This window comes from Bufo bufo, chromosome 2 (assembly GCF_905171765.1).
Source record: "Bufo bufo chromosome 2, aBufBuf1.1, whole genome shotgun sequence".
NCBI lineage: Eukaryota > Metazoa > Chordata > Amphibia > Anura > Bufonidae > Bufo > Bufo bufo.
In genome coordinates this window covers 106,319,042-106,335,761 of record NC_053390.1, presented here as the reverse complement: position 1 = coordinate 106,335,761, position 16,720 = coordinate 106,319,042, and the positions used below count along the sequence as shown (strand labels likewise).

The 16,720-nt window shown below is 42.4% G+C and overlaps 1 protein-coding gene across 1 annotated transcript in view; it reads right to left on the bottom strand.

Annotated features, from left to right (window-relative positions):
* The window catches only part of AP3B1 (adaptor related protein complex 3 subunit beta 1), a 287,452-nt gene that overhangs the window by 144,318 nt on the left and 126,414 nt on the right, over positions 1 to 16,720 (bottom strand). The window contains 3 exon segments of the mRNA XM_040419630.1: positions 1,456 to 1,586; positions 3,912 to 4,098; positions 7,125 to 7,301. Of these exon segments, the coding sequence (XP_040275564.1) occupies positions 1,456 to 1,586; positions 3,912 to 4,098; positions 7,125 to 7,301 (495 nt within the window).

Genomic DNA, 16,720 nt, shown 5'->3' with positions numbered 1-16,720 from the left:
AACTGAGCATGTGCTTCCGTAAGCAGGACAGGAAATTGAGAAACAGCAAACAGCAGGTGGCGCTGTACAGATGGATTTCATTAAATAACTCAGAAGCTATAATACATTTTTAATTACATGTAATTACAAAATGATGCTGTAGATTATTCTTCATGGGACAACGCCTTTAAGTTGGGCCCATAGACTTTCTACTGAGACAGTCTCCTGCAGGAGGAGGGACAACGTGCTATGGGAGCATTTTTCTCACTTTAAGCAATTGTTGTGGGTTTCCGCACTCAGACCCCCACCCATCAAAATCTTTGATATGCTGCTATCACATAACAAAAGTTTTTGAACAGCAAGGGAGAAAGTGAGCTTTTTTTCTCGCGTTTATCAAGGGGCGTCTCCTTCTCCCTGAACCAATGCTACTAATTAGCATACAGGGGGGCAAAAGTGAACAGGGGACACCGGGAGAAGGGGGGGGGGGGGGGGGGGGGGGCAGTTGGGGAGGTAACGATGCAGCGCATCAGAAAAAAAAAAACGCCCTGACATCTACTAATAATGCCCTACACTGCCAGGTATTAAAGGGTTTCTGTCACCCCACAAAACTCTTTTTTTTTTTTTTTTGGATAGTTAGATTCCTCATAGCGCGATATAGGAGAATATAATCTTGTCGCTTACTTTCATGCGGCCGATTCTTTATAAAACGAAGTTTTATAATATGTAAATGAGGGCTCTACCAGCAAGTAGGGCGTCTACTTGCTGGTAGCCGCAGCAGAAAACCGCCCCCTCGCCATGTTGATTGACAGGGCCAGCCGTGATCTCCTCCTCCAGCCGGCCCTGTCAGTAATTCAAAAATCGCGCGCCTCTGGTCATTCGGCGCAGGCGCTCTGAGATGAGGAGGCTCGTCTCCTCAGCACTCCCTCAGTGCGCCTGCGCCGATGACATCATCGAAAGAGAAGACGTCATCGGCGCAGGCGCACTGAGGGAGTGCTGAGGAGACGAGCCTCCTCATCTCAGAGCGCCTGCGCCGAATGACCAGAGGCGCGCGATTTTTGAATTACTGACAGGGCCGGCTGGAGGAGGAGATCACGGCTGGCCCTGTCAATCAACATGGCGAGGGGGCGGTTTTCTGCTGCGGCTACCAGCAAGTAGACGCCCTACTTGCTGGTAGAGCCCTCATTTACATATTATAAAACTTCGTTTTATAAAGAATCGGCCGCATGAAAGTAAGTAAGACTATTATATTCTCCTATATCGCGCTATGAGGAATCTAACTATCCAAAAAAAAAATAATGAGTTTTGTGGGGTGACAGAAACCCTTTAAGATTGTAACCTCAGGACCAGTAAAAGGTTCTCTTTAAGGCTATAACAAAAAATCCAAGAGTGAAATTATTATACCCCTTTAAAATACTGCATATGAACAAAAACCAAAAAAAAAAAAAACAGTAAAGAAAACAAGACACAGAAACATACCGGTTCAATAACTTCCACATTCCGGACAGAGGGATCTGGCGCCACCTCTGGCCAGTCGGACAGCTCCAAGTACCCAGATGCCTTAGCATTCAGCGTGTGAGACAGCGTACCCAGCTGGAAACGGTCTCGATCTATTGAATAAAACACATAAGTAGCAAATAGTTGATTACAGTAAAGCCTATGAGCCTTGCAGCACAAAGTGCAACCATTACGAGGACGGCAGATATTAGCCTGGATATCAAGACATAGATAGAAAGCAGACAGCCTTCCATAAGGTCAGGACGATTATTTCAATCCATACATTATAATAATCTCTTTCATAATGGTCAATATAAAAACTAATCAGTCAGTATGCTTAGAGGCGCCGTGCCAGAATGCAGATTGGGTGAAAGTGACTGGATGGTAAATATGAAGAATGACAGCGCAGTTTAACAATCCATAGACAAGGCTTTCCACGAGCTCATTCGGAATTTTAATCATTCTTTTCTGCTACACCAAACACCATTACTACTGAAATTAGCAATAAATCTACATGATCGCTAAAACACCACAAAACCGGCAGACTTACAGAATTAGCATCTTGTTGCATATGGAACAACTTAGAGATCGCTGAACTATTCTGAAAAATACCCTCACCTCAAAGGTCCTCTATGAACTTTGGGCACTCCGTTAACGGGGGTTTCCAGGGAGATTCATTTAGAATTAAGCGGTGGGGGTAACAATTTTTTAGTTTTATTTAGTTTAATCTTCCCAGAAAATTCCTTTAGGTCCAGGTCTAGGTTTGCCCTTTAGTACCACAGGAATTTTTTTGCCTTTGCACATTCTACAAGCCGTAACATTTTTATTTTTCCATCAACGTAGCTGTATGTATATATATTCCATCATTGTTTAGGGAATTTTATATTTTCCATAAATAATGTGTCACCTTTATTCTAAGAGTCAATTACGGTGATACTAAATTTACGGTATATACTGCAGCTTTTTTATACTTTTTAACAAAATATCCGCTTTTATATTGCCACATTCAGAGACTAATAACTTTATCTTATTTCTTGTTGATATAGCCGCTTTAAGGGCTGTGTTTTTTTATTGTATTTTTTTTTGTGGGATGAGTCATACTTCTTAATAGAATCATTTTGGGGTATACATATAAGTTATTGAATAACTTATTTTTTGGGGAGATGCAAGGAAAAGCTATTTTGCAATTGATTTTTTGTGCTTTTAGTGGTGTTTTGTAAAAGTTTATAGGTTTTGTTTTTTGCCATTTTATGTATTTTGGTGGAGTGAATTAACACTATTATATACTGCAAGGGGTGCACCAAATGTATTTTGTATACTTTTAAAAGGAAAGAATGCATAAAAAAATAAAAAAACTTTCCCTGTACTTACCATGATAGATTCCTGACCGGATTGGTTCACAAAGGCACCAATGAAGGCAATCGAAGGAAAAGCCGGTTGCTAACACAAAGCCATGGTGCTTCAGAGGCCATGTCCCTTTCCCTGGTGATTGCTGCTTTCTTCATTGAGGGGGATGGGGTTCTACCTAACTAACTAAAAGCCTCTGAACCGGAGATCTGGGTGCTGTCATTGGAATCTGATTGTTTCAGATCCCAAGATTTGTTACAGTGACCATTTAATATCCCTGTCCTGCAGGAACTTAACAATCACGGAGTCCCTGCAGCATGGAAGTGTGTGTGGCATCCGACAGTGCCAAGGAAAGTGCCGTTATTAGGACCTGAACCGATGAGATCCTGTAAACGGCACTGCAGACTGACATACTGCTAGTTGATGCATATTTATGTAATTCGGTCGGGAAATTTTCCGGAAAATTGGGCATACACACTCTTGGACATAAACTCTGGATAAGCCCTTTAATTTCAGGAGATTCAGCTTTTGTCCAGGTTCCATCTACCTGGAAGATGCTGGTAGGGATCATCACGTCTACTGTCAGGCAGCCATAAGGGGTACAGCACTGCACCTGCATGCACTACAGGGCAGAATCCACTTTTTATTTTATTTTATTTTTTTATATTTCTAGCAGGATAAACATGCCAGGACACCACAATGTCCTAAACACAGTCACCAGGTCTTAATCCATTTGAAGAATGAATGTGAAAACCAACACCATGAAAAATGAGAGATGGATTCTGGTCACTAGAGCAACTACACCATTTTTACTACATCTCCTACCACAAGAAGTGTAATTTCGGCTCTGGTTCAGATTTGCAGAAGAAGCTGGACCTAAAAGGCATCCCCCATGGAAGCCTCTCTCCTTGGTGCTTGCACAGTCATTACCTGCTCATGCTTCATTTGCTTGCCAGTGCTAAATGTAAGAGGGAACCCCCTAGATGAAGAAGCAGGTCATGCCTGTGTGAGCACCGAGGAGAGCAGCGCTATCCAAGACTCCTCGCCCCCGCATACGTATGGGGCTGAGCGGGGCACATATCTAATTTTACCTTTGAAAGGAGATTCTAGAACGGGAGCTGGTTTCTGGGCAAGAAATATTCTCTTGGCGTATTTACTCAGGGCGCCACTCTTCTCGTTTGGAACAATGAGCTGCCTTATAAAGCGCGTGCGGTCCCGGATATCGTAATTCTGATCATATTTGCCGAGATTTAGTATGTACTGGGTAAGCAATTTTGTCTGTCGGGGGGAGAGAGAAAAAAAAAAAAATGAAAAAAAAAGAGAGAAAGCAGAAGAAGTTATTTATGATTATTGATAACTCTCGGTAAACCTATTTTAAAGGCGGTAATAAAAATGAACCGTTAAGACAAACAAATGTCGCCCCGCAGGGAATTATGCGTTTCTGAGGCTGCAAAGGGAGGATCGAAGCCAAAAGCACATGTCCTGTTCTGCGCTGGGAGGTGAATGCTAACGACGGCGAGGCAGCCATGTGCTAGATTATTAAACTGCTGAAGTGGAAAGAAAGGCATCATTAAAAAATAATCATATATGGCAAACCCACTGAAGGGTCTGCGTGAGGATAATGAATGTGGAAATACAACTAAAAACACAGCACTCAAAACTTAATCGAGAAAATATGCAGGACATCAAAACATCAGCCAGTATTAGGGGACTGGCAAAGTGCTCCCTCCGAGGTGAGCTTCATGAAGAGATAGTGTCCCTGGCACCAGAAGGGCCCACGCGCCCGCTCTCTACTCGCTCTTACTTTGCTCTGAATTACGACCCATTAAAAGGAGACACATGAATCACTGAACTGGATTACTGCAAATTATTTGCAGTGCATTTAGCTGTTACTTTTTCATAAAAGCAAGCTGCTGATGCCCTCTAAAAAGCAAGATAAAGGAGCGCAGATAGCCTGCGGTAATACTGTTCATTTATTTATTTATGTAAGGTAACAGCTTGTTTTATGGCGGATTTTCCATCATTTCTTAATTCGGCCATTGACTATGCTACATTAAAACTGCATCGAGATCATTTTTATAATAGCCTCCAGCAAACCGAATTTTACCATTATGTTCTAAATTGGATGCATCTGCGACGCATAAATGTTGGTTAAAAACAGGCACCACGCAGTCTGCTGCTAACTATGTGTGTACAGCGCAAATAGAGACACAACTACCCAAAATCACAGGCGGAGAGTGTGAAATGTGCTTATTTAAACTAATGAAGCAAATTCATAGGACTTGGTGTACTCAACTGAATAAGAAAAATGCCTTCAGCCGGTTTAGGAATTACTTGTAATCACAGCGGCATAGGAGAGGTCTCAGCCTGAAAAACTCTCGCAGCTCGGCAGCATTTTTAACACCGTCGTCAAGTTGACCCTACCTCCCACCCACTCACTAGCAAATGTAAGCGTTTTCAGGAATGAACGCAAGCCATATACTTTAGACAGCTGTCTTCTGAACGCCAACTATTCCTCCTGATCTCCCCTTACACATGCATGCTCAGCTCAGCGTGCATGACCCCTGTTTACACAGGACAACGTGGTACCCAAAAATGATGATATGGGGTTCTGGCCAAGAAATACAATCACAAAAATAAGGGGGTCATTTACTAATCTGAAATATGCCTAAGGCTACTTTCACATCTGCGTTTTTGCTGGATCGGTCATGGATCAGGAAAAAACGCTTCCATCATGATAATACAACAGTCTGCATCAGTTATGAACGGATCCGGTTGTATTATCTCTAAAATAGCCATGACGGAGCCATCACTAAAACCATTGCAAGTCAATGGGTGGTGGATCGGTTTTCTTTTGTGTCAGAGAAAACGGATCCGTCACCATTGACTTACATTGTGAGTCATGACGGATCCTTCTTGCTCTACGTCCCAGGACGCACTCAGAAACGCTGCTTGCAGTGCTTTTGTGCGCGTCGTGAGAACACAACCACGCGGAACGGAATGCATTCTAGTGCATTCCGTTCTATTCAGTTTAGTTTTTTCCCCATTGATAACGAATGGGCACAAAACTGCAGCGGTTTCCCCCGCTATTGAGACCCTATGACGGATCTCAATAGCGGAAAGGGAAAGCACAGGTGTTGAAGTGGCCTAAATTAGTTGTGCTGCTATCTGCAACTTCTCCCCGCTCACACCAGATCTAAAATTGTGGGTATGGTGTGGGCGGGGAAGGGGGCGGGCGGGCAGGTCCGTCTTAATTATCATTTTCTTTGCCTGGTTTGGCAGCGGTCTTAAATTTAGAACTGGCGCTGGATGCACCGAAGAAGCTTGGCCTGTGTACAAAGCCTTAAAGGGGTTGTCTCACTTCAGCAAATGGCATTTATCATGTAGAGAAAGTTAATACCAGGCACTTACTAATGCATTGTGATTGTCCATATTGTCCTTCACCGGTTTGATTCATTTTTCCATCATATTATGCACTGCTAATTTCCATGGTTATGACTACCCTGCAATCCATCAACGGTGGTCGTCTTTGCACACTCAAGGAAAAAGTGCTGGCCTCTTTGGTGTCTTGGACCACAGGGGTGCACACAGTCCAGCACTTTTTCCTATAGTGTGCAAGCACGACCACCGTTTATGGATTGCAGGGTGGTCTGTAACCATGGAAACGAGCAGTGTATAATGTGATGGAAAAACGAATCAAGCCAGCAACCGAAGCAATATGGACAATCACAATACATTAGTAAGTTCCTGGTATTAACTTTCTCTACATGATAAATGCCATTTGCTGAAGTGAGACAACCCCTTTAAAATGTATCCAATTCCCAGAAATCTGAGGGATAAGGCTTCGTTCACATCACCGTTCAACCTTTCTGTTCTCCTGTTCCGGTATAGGAGCAGGAGAACAGAAAGGACGGATTCGGCACATAACGGAGCCAAACGGAGCCTATGGACCCCATAGACTATAATGGGGTCCGTTAAGTTTCTGCTCAGAGGAAGATTTTTGAAGTGGAGACAAAAGTCCTGCATGCACAACTTTTGTCTCCGCTCCAAAATTATCTTCTGAGCGAAAACCTAACGGACCCTATTATAGTCTATGAGGTCCTTAGGTTCCGTTCAGCTCCGTTATGTGCCGAATCAGTCCTTTCCGTTCTCCTGCTCCTAAACGGGACAGGAGAACGGAAAGGCTGAACGGTGATGTGAAGGAAGCCTAAGATATGAACAGTATTACCCCTTCTCCCATATATATTCCCAGCCTGACATAAAATAAGATCATCAAGGTCCACTTAGCAATGTCACGGCTTTACCTGTTTGGAATTGGTTAAGTACAGCTTTGCTGCAAGGTTTAATATCTGCAGCTTGACAAGGTCATCCTCATTAATGAAGCTCTTTGCCATCTTCCTCAGCACATCAGGTGCAATTTTAGGCACTCGCTCACAATACTCGCCAATAAGCCACAGAATGCTGGCCCTTGCCATAGGAACCTGGGAACACAAAAGTAGTACAATCAAATAAAATGATCCGATCATTCAGGTACTTTCACATTAGTGGCAGGGGACTCCGGTGGGTGAACAGCCTGTCGGATCCGTCCTGCTGCTAGTTCACGTGTGCCCCGGTCTGCCGCTCCGTCACCATTGACTATAATAGGGGCGGAGTTACGGCGGTGGCACGGCAGTGCACGACGAGAGGCAGCCGGACTAAAAGTACTGCATGCTAGGGTGACCGCTTTTAGTAGTTGTGGGAGGAGTAAATCAGAGAATGTTTTATAATAGGTTGTTGTCAGTCCATCTGGGCCAGGGCTCTTTCCTACTGTGGTTTCTTTAAGTGCCGTCTGAAGTTCCTGTAAGTCTACTTTCACACTGGCGTTTTGGTTTCCGCTTATGAGATCCGTTCAGGGCTCTCACTAGCGGTCCAAAACGGATCAGTTTTGCCCTTAATGCATTCTGAATGGATAAGGATCCGCCCAGAATGCATCAGTTTGCCTCCATTCCGTCTCCATTCCGCTTTCCACTGCTTGCAGCGTTTTGGTGTCTGTCTGACGAAACTGAGCCAAACGGATCCATCCTGACACACAATGTAAGTCAATGGGGACGGATCTGTTTTCACTGACAATAGAAAACGGATTCGTCCCCCATTGACTTTCAATGGTGTTCGAGACAGATCCGTCTTGGCAATGTTAAAGATAATACAAACAGATCCGTTCTGAACGGATGCGTTTGTGCAGATCCATGACGGATCTGCAACAAACGCGAGTGTGAAAGTAGCCTAAGGAAAAAGGAGTCAACAGCTGTTTCACCCCTGGTAACTGTAAGGAGTTTAGGAATTGTTCTATCTTCCCCCGTCTAATCTGAGTGGCTTGGGGCGTCTCATCAGCTCTTAAGTGATAAAGTGCTGAATAAAACTTTTCAAACTGTGCAGCTATTTCTTTTGTCTCCTTTACTGTTTCGTTGGGTTTGTGACTAATTTCTTGTATATACGTTTGCGCTTGTCTACGCTTTGCCATTAATCTGGTCCCCTTGTTACCATGTATATAAATGTTGTGTTTTGCATACATAGAAACATAGAAACATAGAATGTGTCGGCAGATAAGAACCATTTGGCCCATCTAGTCTGCCCAATATACTGAATACTATGAATAGCCCCTGGCCCTATCTTATATGAAGGATGGCCTTATGCCTATCCCATGCATGCTTAAACTCCTTCACTGTATTTGCAGCTACCACTTCTGCAGGAAGGCTATTCCATGCATCCACTACTCTCTCAGTAAAGTAATACTTCCTTATATTACTTTTAAACCTTTGCCCCTCTAGTTTAAAACTGTGTCCTCTTGTGGTAGTTTTTCTTCTTTTAAATATGCTCTCCTCCTTTACCGAGTTGATTCCCTTTATGTATTTAAAAGTTTCTATCATATCCCCTCTGTCTCTTCTTTCTTCCAAGCTATACATATTAAGGTCCTTTAACCTTTCCTGGTAAGTTTTATCCTGCAATCCATGTACTAGTTTAGTAGCTCTTCTCTGAACTCTCTCTAGAGTATCTATATCCTTCTGGAGATATGGCCTCCAGTACTGCGCACAATACTCCAAGTGAGGTCTCACCAGTGTTCTGTACAGCGGCATAAGCACTTCACACTTTCTACTGCTTATACCTCTCCCTATACATCCAAGCATTCTGCTGGCATTTCGTGCTGCTCTATTACATTGTCTTTCCCACCTTTAAGTCTTCTGAAATAATTACTCCTAAATCCCTTTCCTCAGATAATGAGGTCAGGACTGTGTCAAATATTCTATATTCTGCACTTGGGTTTTTACGCCCCAGGTGCATTATCTTGCACTTATCCACATTAAATTTCAGTTGCCAGAGTTCTGACCATTCTTCTAGTTTTCCTAAATTCTTTTCCATTTGGCGTTTCCCTCCAGGAACATCAACCCTGTTACATATCTTTGTGTCATCAGCAAAAAGACAAACCTTACCATCGAGGCCTTTTGCTCGTCCTGTCTACAAATGCTCGCAGTTTAAGTAAAAAAATCAATGAACTTGGGTCAATAATGGCATCTGAGAATGTAGATTTAGTGGCTGTTACGGAGACATGGTTTAATGAAAGAAATGACTGGGACATAACCATACTAGGGTACTCTTTATACAGAAGAGACAGAGAAGGCAACAAAGGAGGAGGAGTGGCCCTGTATGTGAAAGATAGCATTAAATCTAACCTAATACAAGTTGGTGAGGCCAACATAGAGTCAGTTTGGGTTACGTTGCAGTTTGCTAACCATGCAGTAACTCGTGTAGGTGTGATATATAGACCACCTGGTCAAGTTAAAGAACTAGATGATCTACTAGTTGAAGAAATAGCTAAAATGACAATGAAAGGAGAAGTTATCATTATGGGAGATTTAAATCTTCCAGATATAAACTGGAAAACCAAAATAGCAAGTTCTACCAGGAGTACAGATATTCTAAATTCCCTACTGGGGTTATCTCTACAACAAGTGGTTGAGGAGCCAACCCGGAGGGAGGCCATTTTGGATTTGGTATTCACAAATGGGGATTCGGTATATGATGTCATTGTAGGCGAAACCTTGGGATCTAGTGATCACCAGTCAGTGTGGTTTAATATAAGAACTGTGAAAGAGTCCCACCACACAAAAACAAAAGTTTTAGACTTTAGAAAAACAGACTTTTCAAAAATTAAATTAGTCATAAATGAGACTAATTATTATTATTATTATCAGACTGGAACGGATTACATGGAGTCCAGGAGAAATGGGACTACTTAAAAGGTGCATTATTGAAGGCAACAGAAAATTGCATTAGACTTGTCAGTAAAAGCAAAAAAAGGAAGAGACCACTGTGGTACTCAGCAGAAGTGGCCCAAATCATTAAAAATAAAAAGCTAGCATTTTGATACAGATAAGCTTTGGCAGCTCTATAGTTTAGTAATTGACTGAGGTTTTTCTCTTTAAGTCGTGAGTTCAGCAAACACTTGTTGAGCGGATGAGAGTTAGTTTTTGTTCCAGTCGTGAGATCGCTACTACATCATCTATCTCTCTTTGTCTCTGCTTTTTATCATACGTCCCCATAGCAATCAGCTCCCCTCTTATGGGCTTCCCAAATTATCGTGTGTGAAATTTGGCTGTTGTTGTTTTCAGCTAAATAGTTTTGAATAACCTTTGGTATTTTATTTTTGTTTGCGTCAGATTTCAGCAGTGACTCATTGAGTCGCCAAGAGAATGTTCTCTTGGGGAGGGAGACAATCTTTAAAGTTAAAGTAAGAGGGGCATGAACTGAGATCCCAATATTACCAATTTTGGACTCAAAGTAGATATATGTGTGTTAGATAAAATCAGGTAGTCTAGCCTTTGATATGATTTTTGGACTTCAGAGTAGAAGGTATAATCCTTGTATTATTTGCCATACATCGCACAGTTTTAGCGGGGCAAGCAACCGTCTTAGGTAACGGATTTTCCTTTGGGATAAGCAAGAATGACTTCCCTGCACAGTCATTAGAGGTTCACAAATCTGTCTTGCACAAGGAGGGAAAGGATGCTAAATTATGCAGTAGTTATAGGCCAATCTCTCTACTTAATGCAGATATCAAGCTGTTAGCAAATGGACTCGAGCATCTCCTTCCCACCTTGATCAACCAAGAGCAGGTTGGGTTTATAAAAAGTAGAGAGGGAAAAGAGAACACTCTTAGGATATTACAACGTATCCAATATGCAATGATCAAACACATACCCATGGCACTACTATCCACCGACGCCGAAAAGGCACTCGACAGGATAGATTGGTTATTTATGCGAAAAGCTCTGGAGAAATTTGGGATTCCTGAAACATTTACAAAAGCAGTATTCACACTATATACCGGGCCTTCTGCATAACTTAAAATAAATGGCACACTGTCTCAGAGGTTCCACATTTTTAATGGCACTAAACAAGGTTGCCCTCTTTCACAAGGAACACCTATCTTATACATAGCATCAAGTCGTAGATTTGGGTTTGCTGGGTGAACACTTGTTTTATACCACATTATTAGTAACTATTACCCACATTTCTAAATATGTTTCGAAAAAATTTTGTGCAAGAAAAAAAAGTTGCAAATGCAGACATGCAACAAATTTTGCATATGGATTAGGTATGATTTTCTGGCTGTTAAATTAAAATGTGCCTAGTTTATTAAGGGCTCATTCACACGACCATATCATATTTTTTTTTCGGCCCGTAAATTGTGGGTCCGCAGAACACGGATGCCGGCTACTTGCCTTCCACATTTTGCAGATTGGAATGATAAAAATGCCTATTCTTGTCCACAAGAATAGGACATGGTCTAGATTTTTTGCGGGGCCAAGGAATGGAAGTGCGGATGCGGACAGCACATGGTGTGTTGTCCGCATCTTTTGCGGCTTCATTGAAATGAAAGGGTATGCAACCGATCCGCAAAATTGTGGAACGGATGCGGACAGAAAAATACAGTCGTGTGAATGGGGCCTAAGAAGCATGCGTGTCTGAAAAAATTTGATACACATTATGCCAATTATCTCTTTAAAAGGGATATTCCATGATTAATATAAAATATGATTAAGCTATCATGACAACCTCTTTCTAACAAAGCTAGAACCAGCCCTGTACCTCACATGGATCCAGAGATCTCCCCATTCATTGTTTCAATTGCTCTGCTAAATGTCTATCAAGCCGACAGCTAAGGCGGGCGTGTCCTTTCTGCTGTAGCTCAGGGGGAAAGTCCATATTGATGCAGCTGTCCCCTTATCACAGCTCAGGAGGCAGCTGAAGGATGGAAGTGAGCATGTGCGGCCATCTCACAGAGGTGGACACAGAAATAAGAAAAAAAAATTGCAGGTGGCACTATACAGATACATTTTATTGAATAACTCAGTGGCTATACTACATTTTTAATTACATGCAATTACAAAAATATTCATATCCATGTGCTGGTTTGAAATTTGCTGAATATTTTTTGTGGGACAACCTCTTTCAATGAGTTACACAAAAAATTGCTAAATGGCAGCGAAGGACTTAAAATAAAAGTTAAACCACTTCCACTCCAGGACTGCTGCTCCTATCTTCCAAGCCAGGCTTTGTTTACATGACTGCAGCAGTGACGTTCCTGTATGCCACATGGGACCTCTGTGGCCAATCACTGGCCTCAGCAGTCTTGTTCCCGCTTACACTGTGTAATGCCTGAGGAGGGGACTGGTGTAGCCCCAAAATGCGTTGCTATTTTACACAAATAAGTGGATAAACCAAGATTACGCAGTTAAAAGTTTCTTCGCCAAGCAGCGCCCACGAGACGTCAACTTTTTCTTTGTTTCCCTTCATACTCTTCAACCGGATTTCGTCTAGTGAGACAGCGATGCAGCAGCTTCACGTACCCCTATTTGGCATGTCAGGTTGTTGTGCAACTAGCACAACGCACCAAGTTGAGTGGTTTCCATACCAAAACCTCTCGTCTCTTTGTTATCCCAGGTGTTGCTCTATGCGCCTTCTGTGTATTTTTTCTGATATTTACTATAGAAAAATAGGCCTTGATGCCCAAAGTGACCAATCACCACGGAAAAATAAAAGTGAGGTCCTGCATTGAAAAGGCTGAAAAAAATGAGAAAATCCATGGCAATTCGGTAGCAGAATGAGCATGCTGCGGAAATGAAAATTTGCAGCATGTACTGATTTCTGTGCAGATTTTTTTTTATTTGATCCCCACATATGGGAGATACCCAGTGCCAGATATACAAGTCACTGGCATGAAAGCAAAAACTGCTAAACGGACACAAACACTGCAGCGTAAAGGCAGACCGTAATTATGAAATTATTATGGCCATGTAAGCATAGGCCCCAATAATTCTGCCATTGGCTGCTCCGAGCGGTCTAGGAATGTTGGGGCCCCTCTAGAAGAGCTACCTCTATACAAGGGATGCTCAACCTGCGGCCCTCCAGCTGTTGCAAAACTACGATTCCCAAGATGCCTTAATAGCTGTAGGTAGTGCAGGCATGCTGGGAGTTGAAGTTTTGCAACAGTTGGAGAGCAGCAGGTTGGGCATCCCTGCTCTATACAAAACACATTCAATCAGATGACAAAAAATATTACAAGTGACAAAAAAATATTCTAATTTGTATTAGATGGTTTCCATGAAAGGGCGCCTCTGTCAGCAGTTTTGCAAGTTCCTTTCAGGCTCGGGAAAGAAAGCGCAGTCTGCACTGCAATTCATGGCATCAAAAATGCACTGAAGCTGATGGGTAGCAGGGTTCACCAGTGCCCATTTAGAACAGTTAGAAAAAGAATCCGCTATAAACATAAGCCATGGAGCTATTGTGAATGAACCTAACGTGCACAGTCAGACTAGACCACCAGTGTACCAGAGGAATCCTCTGATCGGCCCAGTCTCGGATACCACAGTGGGCCCCAAAAGTCCAGGAGGAAAAAAATATGAGGCTGCTTTTGAAGCTATACAATCTATTAGACTTTACTAATATGGGGTTTGGGCCCTGAGAGTAATTTCCTCTGGTGGGCTTAAGTAACCCCAGTGTAGCCATGCTAACGTGCGGTTGTCTAAAGAGAAGTGAATTTAGATACAACAATAAAAATAAAAAAAACAGACCCTTAAAAACATAGATTATGAAATTAATCCTCTAATTTTAACCCATTTAAAGTTGGATATACACTTTGAAAAGGACACTTCCATAAAAAAAAAAATTATCACATAAAGTATTCTACTTCCTGTCCAGGCTCCTTATCTCTTTCTTTGTTTGGACTTTTAGCATGGCAAACAGTCTCCCTTTACTCCCTCAGTCAGACCATCACTGTGACCAGAGAGAGACCCCCTGTAGTGACTCATTTAACACCACACTCATATGTATAGTGCTCTTCTCTGGGCATCTTTATCTAGGTCTACGGGTATCAAGATAACAATAGAGCGGTCATACCCAGGTTTTACACCTATTATCACGAGGATTAGCTTTCAGGATAGCATCTTCCCCTTACGGCAGCAGTAAACTGACAATACAGGAGGTCTTATTTGTGCCCACTCCTACTGAAGGACAATATTTCAATTTCATTTTTAATTTCATATTACTGCCAAAATAAAAAAAATAAAAACAGGCAAAAAAAAATAAAAAATTATGTTTTCTATGAATATTGGGGTAAAAAATTACCCTAACGGAATTGCCCCTTTAGAGGTATTGCTAGGTATGAATGTTTCATTTACTCTTCCATTTATAAAATAATTTTCACGTCATTATTTAAAAAATATTCTTTTTTATTTTTTGCCCCATAAGACACAAAGTGGAGGGGAAATGTCAGTAAGTCATTATGGAAGCGCTCATTAGTACCGGAGGACCGGAAAGCAGTGAATGCAGCGCTCCCTGAGCTCTGTACTCACCACTTCCTGGTCCTCTGCCATCGGCTGTTCTGTGGCTGCGCAGAGCGCAAGGACGCTCTGTGATCGCACGCTGTGCACGTCGGGTCACAGCACAGCCAGCGGTAGGAAGAAGAGACAGAGCTGGATCCTGGGAGCCTGCGGCGTCTGGAGCAGTAGAGGCAAGTTGATTTTTTTATTTGCATTGTGGCATGGTGGCTGATCTGAAGCATGGGGCTGATCTGAAGCACGGGGGTCTGATCTGAGGTCTGAATGGGGGTCATTTACATTGGGGTCTGAGCTGAGGTCTTAATAATACTGGGGGTCTGATCTCATGTCTGACTGAGGGTCTTATTAATATTGGGGGTCCGACTGCTGGTCTGATAGGAGGTCTAAAGAAAAATATTTTTTTATTATTGTCCTCCTCTAAAACCTAGGTGCGTCTTATAGGGCGAAAAATATGGTACATTAAAAATACATTATTAAAAACTAAATACATTTAAATGTTCCCTACTATGAATGGCAAGTTATACAACATTTAACAATTTATTTCTACAACCACATATAGTATTAGACATACTAAATGTATCAGCAACCTGTTGGGAAATCTGCCTTAAAAAGAAAATCCAGCCACCCAGATACTTATATGATAAACACGTAATACCCTTAGTAAGCTGCACTTATTTCCTATTCAAACTGAATTTCGCCTCCGTTCTCTCATTAATGAAAATAAGTCCATTTCTGGCTTTTCAAACTTCAAGGTTTCGGCTAAAAAGAAAAAAAAAGAAAATACTCAAGGGTTTATTGCTTCCATTACTACCCGGCTTAATGTGGCCATACACTGAGCGCAGGCAGAGGGTCTACTGTGCGGCACAAGCATTTAACCAGCAGTTAAGTGCACTTTCTTAACTCGGACGCATCAACAGTATTTGCCGTCTTGTTACTGTCTCTATTAACAGAAGCCAGGACCTACAACGGCGCTTCCACAAGTAGTCACAGAAGTGAGTATAAAAAGGAAATTGTACAAATTATGTATTGCAAAAGGAGCCACTTAAGAAACAATGCAGGTTTCACAAGCTTCCCTTTACACCAGAACGACGGCCACTAAAAGCTCCGCTTGCCTCCATTTAATCCATTTTAAATGAAGAACGAGCATCAGTAAATGAAATTGCTAAAACATAAAAAGACATACAAACCGCCAAGTCTCGGTACAGCACAGAAAATATCTGGAAATGTTTACCCTGCATCAGAAACAAAGAAGAAACATCATATTATTTGTGTTCTGAGCTCCCCGTCATTGTGTGTTCTACAATGGTCAGCGGTACATGGGTTACTGTGCAGGTTCAGAAAGATTGCAACCTCTAACAAACATCCTCTTAAGGTTAAATGCACACGATCAGGATTGCGTGCGGATTTTCTGTGCAGATAATTCGCCCCATAGGTCATGTACATTGTATTCTATGAGAATTGGATTGCAGATTTTTTCCGTCCAGATTTTAAGATCCGCAGCATGCCCACCAGTCCAACACTGATTGGGGCTCGCATTGTAAACTCCAGCGGAAACCCACGCAAACACAAAAACATACAAGCTGCATGCAGATGACATCCTTGGTCAATTTCGTATCCAGGACCTAAATGCTGCAAGGCAGTAGTGCAAGACATAGCGCTGCTGTCACAAAGTGGGTGTGGACCCACTGTGCCACTGAACAGATCTGACTTGGAGGTACTGTTATCTATGTGGCACCCCTGGTCTTCCCCCTTTAACCCGTTTACAGGGATCTGGACTCCACTGCAGTGGAACACCAGGCCACTACCTGGTGAAGTAGCGTCTGTTCAGTGACAGCTGACCAGGCAGGTAAAGAGCACAGTACAGGGCATCAAAGAAAAAGGATAAAGTGTAGCCAGTGGACAGGCCGAGGTCAGGGCAAGCAAAGTTTGTTCAATCTGGTATTCAGGCAACAAGTCAGGCCAGGAGGCACAGGATCAGCATGGAAGTCAGACAGCAGTCAGGTCAGGCAGCATCGGCTAAAATC